This window comes from Fusarium tjaetaba (genome assembly GCF_013396195.1).
Source record: "Fusarium tjaetaba strain NRRL 66243 chromosome Unknown NRRL66243_c0000010, whole genome shotgun sequence".
Classification (NCBI taxonomy): Eukaryota; Fungi; Ascomycota; class Sordariomycetes; order Hypocreales; family Nectriaceae; genus Fusarium; species Fusarium tjaetaba.
Window position 1 is genome coordinate 375,488 of NW_023501206.1, and position 15,323 is coordinate 390,810.

The 15,323-nt window shown below is 48.4% G+C and overlaps 5 protein-coding genes across 5 annotated transcripts; 3 read left to right on the top strand and 2 right to left on the bottom strand.

Annotated features, from left to right (window-relative positions):
- Window positions 1-1,106: 1,106 nt before the first annotated feature.
- FTJAE_303 (TPC1-mitochondrial transport) lies at window positions 1,107-2,615 on the top strand (the record flags this gene model as incomplete). The annotated part of the gene is made up of 4 exons (XM_037349284.1): window positions 1,107-1,128; window positions 1,358-1,452; window positions 1,615-1,667; window positions 1,736-2,615. 4 exons carry the CDS (start codon window positions 1,107-1,109, stop codon window positions 2,613-2,615), a joined length of 1,050 nt encoding a protein of 349 aa, XP_037212651.1.
- A 116-nt stretch (window positions 2,616-2,731) lies between these two features.
- FTJAE_304 (DNA glycosylase) lies at window positions 2,732-4,129 on the bottom strand (the record flags this gene model as incomplete). Its single annotated transcript, XM_037349295.1, has 4 exons — window positions 2,732-3,077; window positions 3,127-3,774; window positions 3,844-3,929; window positions 4,079-4,129. 4 exons carry the CDS (start codon window positions 4,127-4,129, stop codon window positions 2,732-2,734), a joined length of 1,131 nt encoding a protein of 376 aa, XP_037212652.1.
- Window positions 4,130-4,678: 549 nt separating this feature from the next.
- On the bottom strand, window positions 4,679-6,360 carry FTJAE_305 (uncharacterized protein; the record flags this gene model as incomplete). Its single annotated transcript, XM_037349305.1, has 2 exons — window positions 4,679-6,164; window positions 6,215-6,360. The coding sequence occupies 2 exons, from the start codon at window positions 6,358-6,360 to the stop codon at window positions 4,679-4,681; spliced, it is 1,632 nt and encodes a 543-aa protein (XP_037212653.1).
- A 412-nt stretch (window positions 6,361-6,772) lies between these two features.
- Window positions 6,773-10,249, top strand: FTJAE_306 (DNA repair REV1; the record flags this gene model as incomplete). Its single annotated transcript, XM_037349316.1, has 2 exons — window positions 6,773-7,017; window positions 7,069-10,249. 2 exons carry the CDS (start codon window positions 6,773-6,775, stop codon window positions 10,247-10,249), a joined length of 3,426 nt encoding a protein of 1,141 aa, XP_037212654.1.
- A 1,959-nt stretch (window positions 10,250-12,208) lies between these two features.
- FTJAE_307 (alpha-L-rhamnosidase A) lies at window positions 12,209-14,758 on the top strand (the record flags this gene model as incomplete). The annotated part of the gene is made up of 2 exons (XM_037349327.1): window positions 12,209-12,973; window positions 13,028-14,758. 2 exons carry the CDS (start codon window positions 12,209-12,211, stop codon window positions 14,756-14,758), a joined length of 2,496 nt encoding a protein of 831 aa, XP_037212655.1.
- Between the last annotated feature and the right edge of the window lie 565 nt (window positions 14,759-15,323).

A 15,323-nucleotide genomic window follows, 5' to 3' on the forward strand; every position in this document is an offset into this window, starting at 1 on the left:
CGGGAACAGGTGAGATCGAAGTGGGAGGGTTGGTGAAATATAAGAGCCGGAGGAGCATGTGCATCCGGCAAGAGTTGTCGGCGGTGCGGCACGAGGTATCAAAGAGGCAAGTGACGTGCCATACCCATGCGTGCTTCTGTCCGAGAGAGGTCTCGGATGTCTCCAAGCATAGGTGGTTCTGGGGTTGCAGTCTCAAATGGCCTTAGCCAATGACGGCATCGGAGCAGCAGCTTGAGGAGCAGCCTCTAGGCCGGAGCAATGGAGGCTACCTTAGTAGGTACCTACCTACCAAGATGCCCGGAATGCCTCCAGAGGCTTTTTTTTTTCTTTGTCCCTCGAGAGCAAGAGAACATCAGGATTCGAAGTAGGGTGTCAGAACAAACTCATAAAAAGGCATCCTAAGGTTGTGCTAATATACCTGAATCCTGTTGTCAATTAGGAGCGAAGTCCCGAGTTTTCTTTCTATCCTTGAGGTAGGTAGGGATAGTAGTAACGTACCTAAGCTAAGGTAGTTCATCATGGTGTGGAGACGGGAACCCCACGTTTTACTCCGAGCTTCCTAGAATTAACGTTGTTGAAGTCATGATTGGTATTGAGACTGGTCCTTGCAGCTCGTCTACGAACAACTTTGCGATTTCTTCCATGCTCATAGCTCATCAAGATAGTACTTTATGTGCTTTATGCACTTTATATTGCCTGGAATCTTGCACATATGCCAGTATCAACACATGCAACTTCAGGGTGACAATGCCAAACTTCTGTTTGGTTGGGTAGTTCCAGCGGCCTAAGCCGTGGAACCTGGCCCAGACCCTTGAGGTTATCGTTTATTGTTCCGGCCAGATCTCCATCGGCTCGGATGATGAATTCCTCGTCCATCGGTGCAAGAGACCCCGAGGCTGGTTAGTTCTATTGTAGATCGTTTATTCACTGAATGCCAGATTTACTTTCTGCAAGAGAAATACCTCGTATCTCCTTCAGCAGTATCAGGAGCCATTGATCCAAAGATGGAATCCCGCGCAAAACGGTGGCGCCGTCTCTACCGTTAACAACCGTCGCAAACCGCAATCGACATTAGGAAATCATGCCGTCGCACAAAAAATTCCATCATGAGCTTGAAGGTAATCAAGGGTAAGTTTTAGCCAATCTGAACACGGATTTATTTCCCTTGATACCTAGAATACTAACTTGACGAATACGCTCCTCGAAGAAAGCTCTAGAGCATTTTCGATCCAAACAAGTTCCATTAGAATCTTCGAATGACAATTGGCGACAATTTGCAAAAGCGTAGCCCATATCATCTACCAATCCTGCCACGGGCATCTATCTCCGCCAAACGTTGCATTATTTTACTTATCAGCAACTTGGCCCATCAACGTTGAGCGACTTCGCATTGCGCTCAACCGACACATCATCAACACCGTCGATTTCTGCATTCTCGAATTGCAACCTCTCGTAGGCTGTAGCAAAGACCGTTCGACATAGAAAGCATCTCTTCTGCCTGTGGTCCTTCCGGGCTGTAGTTGAATGCATGTCGCACAAAGAAGGGCACCTTAAGGATGAGGTAGGGTGTTGGTTCTGGATTACTTCGGGCTGCTGGCTGACATTGGGAACTAGGGCTCGAGGGTCCAAGTCGTCGCTGCAGGAGCAATAGCAGGTTTGGTTTCTAGGTAGGCTTCTTTTATCACCAGCCCTCTTTGAACAATGGTAGTCAGTACTGATACTAACTAATCTCTAGATTCGTCGTTGCCCCCCTCGACGTCGTCAAGATCCGTCTCCAACTCCAGCCTCATTCTCTGTCCGATCCTGTAGCAGCTCTGCGCAACGCACCAGCTTATCGAGGAGCATTCGCAACCCTGAAACACATCCTCAAGCATGAAGGTTTGACAGGCCTGTGGAAGGGCAATGTTCCTGCGGAGCTTATGTATGTATGCTATGGTGCCATACAATTCACAACATACCGCTCGGCGACCCTTTTCCTTCGAACGGCATTTCCCTCAAGGTTGCCCGATGCTGCCGAAAGTTTTATTGCTGGTGCTGCCTCTGGTGCTGCTGCCACCACCGTCACATATCCTCTCGATTTGTTAAGAACACGATTCGCAGCTCAGGGTCGACACCGTGTTTACCAATCACTGCGCAGTGCCGTCTGGGATATCAAACGCGATGAGGGTTGGCGGGGCTTTTTTAGAGGTATTGGGCCTGGGCTCGGCCAAATCATACCCTTCATGGGCATCTTTTTCGTCACTTATGAATCCCTTAGAACGTCTCTAGAGGGATTACACATGCCATGGGGGAGCGGAGATGCTACTGCTGGTATGTGTGCCAGCATTTTATCCAAAACAGCCGTATTCCCTCTCGATCTTGTACGCAAGCGTATTCAGGTGCAGGGACCAGCGCGACAGCAATACATCTACCAAAACATTCCCGAGTACTCCACGGCACGGGGTGCACTTTTAACGATATTACGCACAGAAGGCCTCCGCGGTTTGTACAAGGGCCTGACTATCAGTCTTCTCAAATCAGCCCCTGCGAGCGCCGTCACTCTCTGGACATATGAACAGAGCTTGAATTTGATGCTCGATTGGGATTCGGGCAGTAAGGAGACCACCCCCCAATGAATTATAGACTATAACAAGACTTGATAGATTTATCATGACGCAGTATGTCGTCCAACCATCTAATCCTGTTCGCGCAGGTTTTATTCTACTCTAGCACCTTGACTCTTCCCTGGAAACTACTTCGCAAGCGCAAGAGCAGCATTTTTTGCATCTGCTCGCTCAATGCACTCTTCGATAACCTGCCAGAATTTGGCAGTGTCGACTCCCCGAGGAATTTTAACACCTTGTTGACCTGGTGGAAGCACCTTGGCCAATGTGCGACCGGTCTGCTTACCCTCCTTAGCCTCTTCAAACGTGCCCTCGGTTATGACTGTGACTTCGAAGCGTTCATTATGCTCAGGGGGCTGGCTGTGCTTGGCGTCCCACTCGAAGAAGGGAATCTCATTTTCGGTGCCGACAAGTACAGCAGCAACGGCAATAGGATCATGCAGAGGGGGTCCAGCGGTAATACCGAAGGTATCACTGCATTGTTAGTCGAAGGGGCGCATGTCATTGGTTTGTGTTGACTTACGCATATGTTTGAGCAAAGAAGTAAAGGAGCTCAACAAGCATGGTGCGGAGAGTTGTCTTCCCGGGACCTGTCCGCTCAGCACCAGGGCCGTACAACAGCATCTCTCTCACCTCCGACGTCGCCAACACCTGATGGCTGAGATCCAGGGGCACAATCGTAGTTTTGGCAGCGATCTCTTTGGTATGGAACACCGTAGCAGCAGCTTCTGGGTCAACGAGGATGTTGAACTCAGCCCAAGGCGTGTAGTTTCCGATTCTAGGGCGACCATCAACTTCGCCGAGCGGTGCATCTGAGAAATTGTCGCCAATAGAGCCTCCCATAAGACTGATACCCTTGATGTGACTGATAAGCTCTGGATACGCACGGAGCAGAGCCCCAACGTTCGTCAGCGCACCCGTTGCAACAATCCACGCTGTACCAGGGGGTTGAGCACGCAGGGCCTCCGCCATTGCCTCAACAGCCGGGATAGGAGATGGGGTCACAAGTGGCTCAGGAAGAAGGTCGGTGCCATCTAAGCCAGAAACACCGTGGATATCCGTTGGTGCATGAAGGGCAGGACGTTCAAGAGCCTTACCCAGGCCGATATACAGAGGAATATCATGCATACCGATGGCGGTGAGAATGGAGGCAGCATTATGCGTTGTGTTTCTGATCACACGTTAACAAGCTGTTCTCAAGAACATTGTCGTAAAGTCAAGAATCTTTTAGATAACTTACTCAAGAGATGCATTGCCAAAGACCGTTGAGACGCCGAGCAATCTGATCTGAGGATGATAGGCTGCCAGAAGAATGGCGAAAGCGTCCTATCAAGAAACTTAGTAACCCTGAGCGTTATTACGAGACGTGAAGAGGAAAGAAAACAAAAAACATGAACATAAACATCACTGAGTCCCGCAACAGAACTAAGAAGTCGTATGAGATCAAGGCTATAAGCACCGTTTTTAATACGTACATCATGACCTGGATCACAATCCAGCCAAACAGGAACCTGAGCTTCAGACATGATGAAATGGAAAGAGAAAATCAAGGTGTAAGGTAAAACCCAGGTTTCAGCCTTAATGCAAGAAAGGATGAAGTGACAGAATATGGGTGGGATGGGGATAATGTTCACTTGACCAACTGAGGGAAATACGATTCTGTAGGTGAGTTGTTGAAGTTGTGACATTTCCACAAACCGAGAGACCTATTACCAAGGTGGACGCTGAAACAGTTTGGCTTGCCTAGGTACGGTATGTCGTAGTGGGGTGTTTTCCCCTCACTTTGTTGGTTTAGATTGTCACCAAGGAAGCCTGACTTATTTACCAACTAACAACTTGGCGCAAGCTAACAATGTCAAACAGCTTCCTCTTAAAGCAGGTGGCTATGACCCAGGAGACGATTGATAGGTCTTTTGCTTCCACGGTAAATGTGACTTGAAAAGTTGAATAAGTATTACGTTAAGGTATACAATCCTAAATACAGCACCTGGAGGGGGGTTATCGAGCCTCGGCTTCGTGCCGACCAAGATATGTTTCATGATAGGTATACTAAACGGAGAACCTCATACCGTTCATCATGACTTCTTGCGCGCTTCCATAACCCGCAGTACATCTGCAGCATTATTAACGTCACCCTTTCTCTTCTTCGGGCCTCGCTTTCGTTTTGATTGCCCTCCTTTTGATTGCCCCTCGCCATCGTCATCTTTATCTCCCCAGGTTGAAAGCTTGACCTTGCTGTCGTCAAAGTCTTCTTCGTCGGCAAACCGACTAGTACCGAAGCCCATATCGAGATCTTCATCATCGCGATCCGCCATTTGTAGAAGCCTCCTTCTTTTTTCCTCCATCGCCTCCTGCTTCATTCCTTCAGTTTGACCGTCGTCATCGTCGTCATCTTCTTCAGCAGGATCCCTGGCCTTCTTGATAGGATTGAGAGCCGCTGCCCGCTTGATCGCTGCCATGATGGCGGGATCTGACATAGATGGCGCTTTGCTCTGCTCCTCTGACACTAGACCCGTCTTTGCTCCCTGGAAGTAATTTCGAGGTGCTAGTGGTTTTGGTGGCGGTTGCATCGATGGGTTAGCAATATTCCCTTCATCCATTATTCCTTGTTCTATCTTCTTCGAATCTTCGTTCGCATCAGAGTCTGAGCCTGAATCGTCTATCCCAGCCAGTGGATCGTAATCATCACCCACGCCGTCGAAGATGTCGATGTCTTCGTCCTCCTCGGGCTCCCCCCTTTTCCTATATTGTTCTGGAACCTCCATGCCAAGCGGCTTTGAATTTTTGTCTGGCATGAGAAGTCCGATCCCATCACCTTCATCAATTTTCTTAGCACCAGGCTGAACTTTCCGAACCTTCCTCTTTTCATGTCCATCTTCATCCACAATGATTAAAACCTCTCGTCCTTTGCTGTCTCTCTCTATTCGCGATCCTGCCTCCTGTTTGCTACCGACCTTCTTGAAACGGTCGCCAAGCACATTCCCTTGCTGTGCTTTGGCAGCTTTTCTTGATGCCTTTAATTCTGCAAGAATTTGATCCCGTGTTCGTTTCTTCCCGGGTGCCAGTGACACTGTAGATAATTGGCCTTTCTTTTTTGTCTCGGGTTTCTCTTTGGGCACTACCTGAACTTCCTGCTTCTCTTCCAGCTGTTCAAATTCGTCGTCGACGTCAATCTCGGCGGTGGGCTCGGGCTGTGGCTCGGCTCCGTCTTTTTTCTCTCCATATATATCTTCTCCGCGGCGGATTCGTTGTAGGAGCTTAAAGTCGAGCCCTTTAACTAGATGCGTGCTACTTAAATCGCCTCCTGCAATCTCGAATCGACGGTTCTCAAATGTCTCCCGGTCGATCTCCTCGTTCTTGAGCTGTTCTTCAAGGTCTTTTAGTTGTTGTTCCCGATCATCCTTTATTTCCTCGTCACGTTCTTTTGACCGGTCGACGTAGCCCGAGGCGAGTTTGACGCCTTTTGGATCGTAAGATTTGAACTTCTTTTGAGGTCGAACCGCGTTGTTTCGCTCGGCCAGTTGTCGCGCAAAGTCCGCTTGAGCACCCCCTAGAGCGCGTCTGTATTGATACATTAGATATGCCGTTCTTGGGAGTGCAGAAGTACTTACGGTGTCATTGGGATGCTCGATCGTTGCCTCGAACCGAGCGCATTCCTAGTGCCTGCCGATGATGAGCCTGCAGGCGCACCATGTTGACTATCGGAGTTCTTTTTTGCATTCGCAGCCAACAGTTTTCGGAACTGTTCGTTATTCATCGCAGCGGCAAACACCCACAGAAGGACGTAATTGGTAAATGGGTTTGATCTGAGGATGTAGATGGAACTCCAGGACCTGGCTCGATGTGGCTAGTGTATGTGGCTGTGCAAGCATCATCTCGGGTTATCGTGTTTATTCGCGTTTCGGCGTTCCACTTTACGCGCTTTCGACATCATTCAGGTTTCTTCATTCGTGTGACAACTCACTTCATCGCCACAACGCTAGTGTTGAAGCATTAGCGTTTCCAACAGTGGTGTTGAACCCTTCTCTGCATAACCTGTCTCTCATCATCAAATTCAAGTCCGAGGCTGAGTTGTGATGATCGAACTCTGTTAACTGGCGGATCACCATCGCCACTACCATTATCGTTAAGATTATTGCATCGACAAGTTGATCGGGAAGACAACCAGAATGGGGAGTGTTCTTGAGAAAAACTCCTCGCAAGTTAGAAAGCGTATCGAGACGCACAAATTCGAAGATGAAAGAGGGGAAGAATACGAGGGCAGTGAATTTAATGGGTTCAACGACTATTTCAGGCGCAAGAAGATCAAGCTTCAAAACCTCGATGCTGAAATACGTGCCAGCTCAGACAAACCTCAAATATTCAAAGGGATTGTTGTTCACGTTACTGGATATACCCAACCACCATTGCATGTGTATGCTTGTTTTCTTATCCTGGATAGGGTTCTCTTACTGATAAGATTTAGTCTTCATCGTGAGATTGTGCAGCACGGTGGTGGGTTTCTGCAATACCTGGATTCGAAAACAATGGCGACTCATATCGTTGCCTCGACGCTCCCGCCCAAGAAATCTGTCGAGTTCAGCCGGTACCGGATCGTTAAACCGGCATGGATCATAGAATCTATCAAGGCTGGGCAAATCCTCCCGTGGTCTGGCTATCGGGTTCTGGATGAAGGACCAAGACAAAAAGTTCTCAAGTTCGACGTTAGTAGCGGCCTGTCACCGTCAACCCCTCGTACGAAACAAGGCTACCGTGAACAAACAGAGAACAGTTTCTACGCGAACCAATTCAAAGCATCTTCTTTCCCTAGCCAGTCTCTAAGTCAAGCTGCTGAGACAGCTCGGACCCCTGTTTGTCCTCCAAATGGTGTAGACACGACACCTCTAAGGGCAGATGTCAATAATTCCTACGTTAAGAAGCCAGTAGCTCCCCCAAGTGTGTCTCCTAAGGGTCAGCCAGTTGTGGCTCCACTAGATTTAGAGACAATTGATGGCGAAATGTTGGGATCGGAAACAGGAATTCTTCCTGTGTCTGTAGCACCATTCATACATACACACCCGGACACCTCGAAGCCATTGACATCCGAGGAGCATAATGCAATGTTATTGTCTGACCCCAGGTTAAGGAAGTCCTCAACGGCCAATCCGGATTTCCTTAGACAGTACTACTCCGAAAGTCGACTACATCATCTCTCAACATGGAAAGCCGAGCTGAAATCGAAGATGCAACGGCTTGCTGCAGAAAAGGGTCAATCTCGTCTGCACGTCAAGAAGCGACCTTCCCCGAGACGATACGTCATGCATGTTGACTTTGACAGCTTCTTCTGTGCAGTTTCATTAAAGAAAAGTCCCGAGTATATCGATAAGCCAGCTGTCGTCGCCCATAGCACAGGTTCCGGGTCGGAAATTGCAAGCTGCAACTATCCTGCACGAGAATTTGGCGTTAAGAATGGGATGTGGATGAAATCGGCACTTGAAGTGTGCCCCGAACTAAAGGTGCTCCCCTATGACTTTCCTGCATACGAAGAAGCGAGCCGTCTATTTTATGAGTCAATCTTAGAAATTGGCGGCTTGGTGCAGAGTGTGAGTATTGATGAGGCTCTCGTGGACATAACGTCAATCGTTTTGACAAATTCCAACTCTGTGGGCACGGGCTCTGATACCGAAAACACGGCTCGGGAGCATGACATGGCAGACAAGCTTGCAAAGAATCTTCGCGACAAGGTCAAATCTCTGACGGGTTGCCATGTTTCGGTAGGCATTGGAGCAAACATATTGCAAGCCAAAGTGGCACTTCGGAAAGCGAAACCTGCAGGTCAATATCAACTGAAATCTGAAAGTGTCTTGCACGTAATGGGGGATCTCAAAGTGGACCAGCTTCCTGGGGTTGCCCGGAGTATTGGTGGGAAGCTTGAGGACATCGGTGTTACTCACGTTAAGGACCTTCGAGAGGTTTCGAAAGAGCGCCTCACATCAATTCTTGGACCTAAAACAGGCGAGAAACTCTGGGAATATGCCCGTGGTATTGATCGTTCAGAAGTTGGAGAACAACCACCTCGAAAATCTGTCTCAGCAGAAGTTAACTGGGGCATCCGATTTATCTGCCAGCCGGAAGCAGAAGAATTCGTCTTTCATTTGTGCAAGGAACTTGAGAAGAGACTTTCGAGTGAAAATGTGAAAGGACGTCAGTTCACGATGAAGATCATGCGGAGAGCGATAGACGCTCCCCTGGACCCTCCAAAATCCCTAGGACATGGTAAATGTGACACGTTCAACAAGAGCATTACCTTTGGGGTAGCCACCAATGATGGCCAAGCAATCGGCAAGGAGGCTGTCAACATACTACGGTCTTGGAAATTCAGCCCTGGTGATTTGCGTGGAATCGGAGTACAAATGACGAAGCTGGAACCTGTCAAATTCAACTTTGCGGCCCCTGGTGGTAGCCAGAAAAAGTTGGCTTTCGGGACGTTTACAAAACCGTCACCAGCCCGGGAAGCTTCCTCAACGGAGCAAATTGATGAAATTGAGAGCCCTGGAAAACAGAGGCAGACACCGAGCCGTGATATCTGTCAGGATCCTATCGCTGATGATCCATTGACACCTCGAAAGCAAAAGGTCCATCCTGCTATGGCATTGACCAAGGCCAGCGACGATGACGTGAAAGCAAAGACGCCTCTGAATGTTTCTGGAACCCAGTTCATTATTCCTAGTAACACGGACGCCACCATCCTTGCAGAGCTCCCCAACAGCATTCGCCATAAACTGATGGCCCAGGGGTCACGAATATCAGGTATCCGCATCAAGTCTCCTATAACCGAATCAAGATCCCAGGACTGCATGCCATCTGACGCATGCCCAACTCAAGTTGATCCGGAAGTTTTTAATGCGTTACCGGATCAAGTGAAGACCGAGATCCTGGCCACCTACGGACGAAAAACCAGGCAAACGACACCTCTCAAGTTCCCACATAAGGATAGAGCAACGGAATTGAGGAAACCCTCTACTCCATCGAAACGCGGTCGGCCACGGGGGTTATTTGGCAAAGCTCAGCGGCAACGGGATGCCCAAGCCGGTCTTTTACAAACCAACTTCCTTTCGCTGAATCAAGTTGACGACGCTTTCGAGGATGAAGATATTGAAGAGCTGGATCCAGAATTTCTCGCCGAGCTACCTGAAGAAATGCGAAGAGAGGTCGTTGAGGAACATAGAAAGCGTCAGAGAGCCAGAGAGACAAGTCTGGAGATACCTTTGCGTAGGAGCAGCACGCCTGATCCTGAAGGACTATTGCCAGGTGGCCAGTGTAGAATCCAATTTCCGGTATTGCCACGCAAGATCTCATTTTCTACCTCAGGAGTTACCTCAACGCGGGAGATTAAAGATATGATAGATGCTTGGCATTCAGACACAAGAAGGTTGGGCCCGCACCGCCGGGACTTAGCGGTTCTGGAAGATTTCCTAGTGAAGGTCATCCAGGAAGAACGCGATTTGGAAAAAGCAACCAAGTTGGTCAAGTGGTTGGATGTGATAGTTGAGCAGGATGGTAGAAGGGGGCGAGGACAGGAAGTTTGGAGACGATCGGTTGAAGCTATCAAAGTGATTGTGCAGGATGCTGTAAAGCAACTAGCCATGGCTCCATTGAAGCTCTGAAAAACGCTGATTACATACAGGAAACCATGACACCATAGATCACAATCATATCCCCCCTTTTCATGATTTTCCATATTTTTCTCTTGGATTCTACCCAGTGCCAACATGTTTATATGTCAGACCGATAGGAGAGACGTTCCAAATATGAGACTCAACACAAACAAACCCCTGGGTATTTGGTTGATGGTAACTCCATCTGGCGTATCCTCGCCCTTTGCAAGTTCGTACACGCTCAACTTCAACGGCCCGCCACAAACTTGAGACGAATTGCCTTCACATGAGTTCTCGCATTCTCCGTCGTTGAGTCTGACTGAAAGGCTCGACAGATACAGCGCACACCAGCATTCCCTATCGGTGAAATCCATTAGACAGTTTTTAGAGATCAGGACGCTCAAAACATACCTTGACCATTCGAGTCCAGCGTACTGATACTGCGTACCATTCGAGGCACAGAACTCGAGACAAATGGGCACTGTCATCTTGCCTGCCATTACAAGGTGGGAGCCGCCGATCAGAGCCCGCTCCTGTGCCGAATCCTGTATCTGCATGGTTTCATTGTAGCAGCCATGGTATTTGTACCGTCCAGACTCTCTATATATGCCCGGTACTGTTCCATTAGACGCAGGCATTTCTTGTGACTTGCAGAATGTGACCGTCGTCAGAAGCATCGCAGCTGTTCTGGAGGCATTGACCATATCTGACAATCAAGTTGTGCTTCATGGATCTCGGGTCCCGGTTGAGCTAAGACGCCAACGGAAGGAAAGCGACAGGGCAAAACACACTTTAAATTATACAGGAAGAAACCAAAGTCACTTCGTTCAAAAACCATTTTCTGTTTATGAGGAACGGTGGGAGAGCTTTTCCATGGTAATGCAACCACTGGAATGCACAGAGACATTGATGGATTCCCCAATCCTGCCATTAGCATGGCTTTACCCGGAGAGTACCGGAGATTCGATCTATTCAAGTCTCTTAAAGTATGGCTAGTCAAGCAATCTCAGTGACCATCCGCTCATACCATGGTTGCGTTCAGAGATGATGACAGGACCTTGCATAGCTATGAGAAAAGTAGCTCAATCTATGATTGCCAAGGCCATGTTGCGAGACTCTTTCGGTTACGGAGCCAAATAATATATGTAGCACCCAACACTGCCTAGTTCTTGGGGCTACAGTGACCTTGATTAAGGCACAGGTGATGGGCGACCTCAAAATTGTTCCTTGGGTTAGCTCCGCCAGCAAAGAAGCCACTCTGAGAGTGAAAGTACGAAACTTTAAAATAAAATATTGACTGTATCATTTTCTAGCTTCAAGTTGCCTACTTTTTCCAGCATAAAAGCTAACTTGCTGATACTGGTGTCTCTTTGTTGTCGGGGCACCCTCTTTCATGCAGAATAAAATATGTGCTTCGAATATTGAATTTAAATGGATAAGCTATGCGAATGTTAAGGAACAGTCTGATCATAAAACTATTCAGCTTGACAGGAAGTCTATATATCGAATATGATAACAATATATGTTAGGCCTCGTTTTGCCTACCTTACTTATCAACAGCATCGATTTATCGGGGCTTTATGGGGGAATCTTTAGGCAGCCTCTAGATTCCTTTGAATTATTAATGTTACACTGTTTGATCTACATAGAGAGCATCACCAGAAGTATTAACAAATGCACAAAATACCTCTATACTATATCGGAGGTTTCATCAGAATGCGGGGAAAGCATAATTGAATCTGGGGTAGTTTTCGTTCATCGGAATCGGTATGTGGAGGAAATGCCGAACCGAAAGCCTGGGCCTCATTTATACCTTCAAGCTTCTGCAGATCATCTCGGTGCATCTTCTGCCGACAGTGATTTCCAAATGGCATAGCCATTGCTTCCATACAATACAAAAGGAGACGGTGAGCCTGGGCATCTTGGGAGGGGGAGAAATGACGAACCAGCCATTTGTACTTCACCATCATGCTTGCTTTCAAGTCTATCCTCGTAATTCTCTTACAGATTTCTTCTGCCTCGTTAGGCACATCAAGATCAACGTCGAAACCATGTCGAAACGTGACTCCGTCATTCTGGCCAGATGGAATTGCTGTAGATACAAGTTACAAAGCCAAGACGTCCAAGCTCAGCAGTTTCACCCTCAACTCAAAATCCCGCGTTGCCACAGTTGATTACGGGACTGAGCGTGCTGGGCTACCCTTCTTTGAAGTCCTCGAACTGGAGAAGCCGGTCCAAATTGAGCTGAGGTTCAGTGAGGCTTTTGTTTACCTCAAAGAGCCGTGGTCAGATGGTCCCTATCTTTTTAATACGGGTCAGGCAAACAGCTTTCGAGTCGAAACACTCAATATCACACAACCAGGTTGTTACAAATCAAGATTCGTTCAAGGGGGGCAACGATGGCAAGCCCTTCGGCTTCTGACTGACAGTTTTGTGACTATCAGAAACGTGGGGCTTGAGTCGACCATCAACACAGTGGAAGTTCGAGACCTTCCCGGTGCCTTCTCCTGCAGTGACAACATTTTGAACGACATCTGGAAGCTTGGTGCTCAGGCAACGATTGATTCGTGCTTGGGAAAGTCTACACAGCCAGCAGTATGGCAAATTGATCCCAACAACGGTGCATATGTCGCCAACCAACGCCCAGCAATGACCATTGAAGGCCATTCTTTCGCCAACTATACACTGGAGTTTGATGCTTTCATCGACAGAGGTGGACTCTGGTGGGCAATGGTATAACACACAACTCTTGTCTCAATGCGATATTCCTAACTAATAAATCCCCAGGCGCAACCATTAGCATTAGATGGCCTCCACATTCAGTTAACCGGAGAAATGCCTTCCAGGTCGTCCTTCGCCAACACTAACAAAACTGTGACGCCCCCAAACACTCTTCTTCTAGCAAGTGGGTTTGGATTTGTCAACCAGACCACGTTGCCATCTTATATCTTGGCTTCGACCAAGATTCCATTCTCAGTGAAGGAAAAGACCTGGTACCGCATCAAGTCAGTGTTTGGCGAAAATGGGAAGCTGGAGATTTCAGTTGATGGACGAGAAGTTCTAAAAGTCGACTTGACAAATTACGCCCCTGGAGGAAAACCTGTATCTACAACTGGTCCTTTCGGGTTTGGTGCTTGGCAAGACCAAGCAGCATATTTCCGGAATGTCATTGCCTATGACACGGCGAACAAATCGGTAATATACAGGAACCCTTTGACCAGCCCAGAAACGCTAGTTGAGTACGGGACGCAGGAAAACCTGGGTACTGTTTGTCTTGATGGCCCGAAAAGAGATCGCCTTGTTTGGTTGGGCGATTTCTACCATACATCTCGCATCATCGGGGCCAGTACGGGTGGATTCAACTATACCAGAGGTACTTTCGACTTCTTGCTGCAGACTCAAATCCGCAGTGGGCAAATAGCCATAGCCCCCTATCTTGGTTATGACCCTACCAAAACTGTGACCCTTTCGCTAGAAAGAGTCTACGGTCTGGACGATTATCAGCTTTTGGGCTTCCTTGCATTCGCCCACTACATCCGGCAGACAAACGACCTCCAATACGCGAGGAAGACTTGGGCCCAGTGGGAAAAGCAGCTTTCGTGGCTCGCCAGCAACATCAATTCTACAAGCGGCCTTGCTGACTTTGGCTTTGCCTTCCTCGGTGCTGCCCAGGGAGGGTCCTTGGGCTCTTGTGCCACAGTCGAGACCCTCAATGCTGCTGCAGACATCGCCGAAGCAATTGGCAAGAAAACGTCTTCGGAGTATCGTAACTTGGCGACTGACTTGGCACGATCGATTAACCAGAAACTATGGAACAAAGTCCTGGGAACCTATGGCTATGCTCTGGGAGAACTAAATACGTCCTCAGTAGCTGGTACTGCTTTCTGCCTTTCATCTCATGTGGCGTCAAAGGAACGAGCAGTGTCTGCTGTTGCAGCCCTTGGCGAGTTAGAACTTGGCCTGGGATACAAAGATCGCTCGAACCTCAATGATCACGATATCGAGACCAAGATCTCTCCTAACACTAACGGACTTCTCCTCCAGGCCATTCTTGCCGCCGAGGACTGGGGCAGGGCCTCCAAGCTGATATACAACGTCTGGGGGGCAATGCTGAAAGACCCCGAGACAAGGAGCGGCGCAAGTTGGGAGTATCTCACGGCTATCGGTCAGCCAGGCCTGGGTGCTTTCACAAGCCTGGGTCACCCGTGGGGAGGCGCCGCAACCTACATCCTCACTGAATGGGTCGCTGGTTTACGAAGTGCCAATGGCGTTCAGGGCTTCGGTTACAAGAACTGGGTGGTGAACCCTGAGCTTGGAGTTCACATGGGTCTTTCTCATGCGAGAGCAAAGGTTCCTCTATATCCATCAGGAGAAATCGAAGTTAAGTGGTCCATCAAGTCAAAGAAAATGACCGTTCAGATCAAGGCACCCCCTGGAACAAAGGGTGTCTTCTGGATTGGCAAGACGAAGAAAACGTTGGGAAACGATTCAAGCTATCAATTCACAATTCAATTGTAGGCATTTGATTGTGGCATTGATAGGGATATTAGCCTCCAAAGATCTTGAGTCTCCTGTTATAACATCTATCTATTCTGGGAATTCGCCGGTATATTAATAAGACGGCTCTCTCTCTCTCGTGAGTCTCGAGATTCCAGTGGCAAAGAGGCAGGTCAGGACCTTGATATTATGGAAGTCAGAACGAGAACAATTATCCAAACTACAAGTTCCCTGAATATGTAAAATAACTAGACAATGTTTGCGGATTTTGTTATCAAACCTCAGTTGTGGCTCCGCACACTGCCTATAGGTACTCCGCAAATCTCCAGTCTACCACCGATTTGGAAGGTACCTAAGGTAGGTTGCCCGCTAGCCTAGCCGGGTGGTACCCTTACTTTCGTCCCACCACCTCTCTTCAGTTCTCTCCTCTCCTCCTCCACATCTATCCTACACGTCCATCGTCACTATCACCGAGTTTGATCTCGAGCGCGTTACGATATTCCTTATCTGCCTCAATTCTCGCGCATTGTCGTCGTCCAGCTGTCACGGGACGCCTCCTACGCAACTCCGCATTTTGCGACAAACC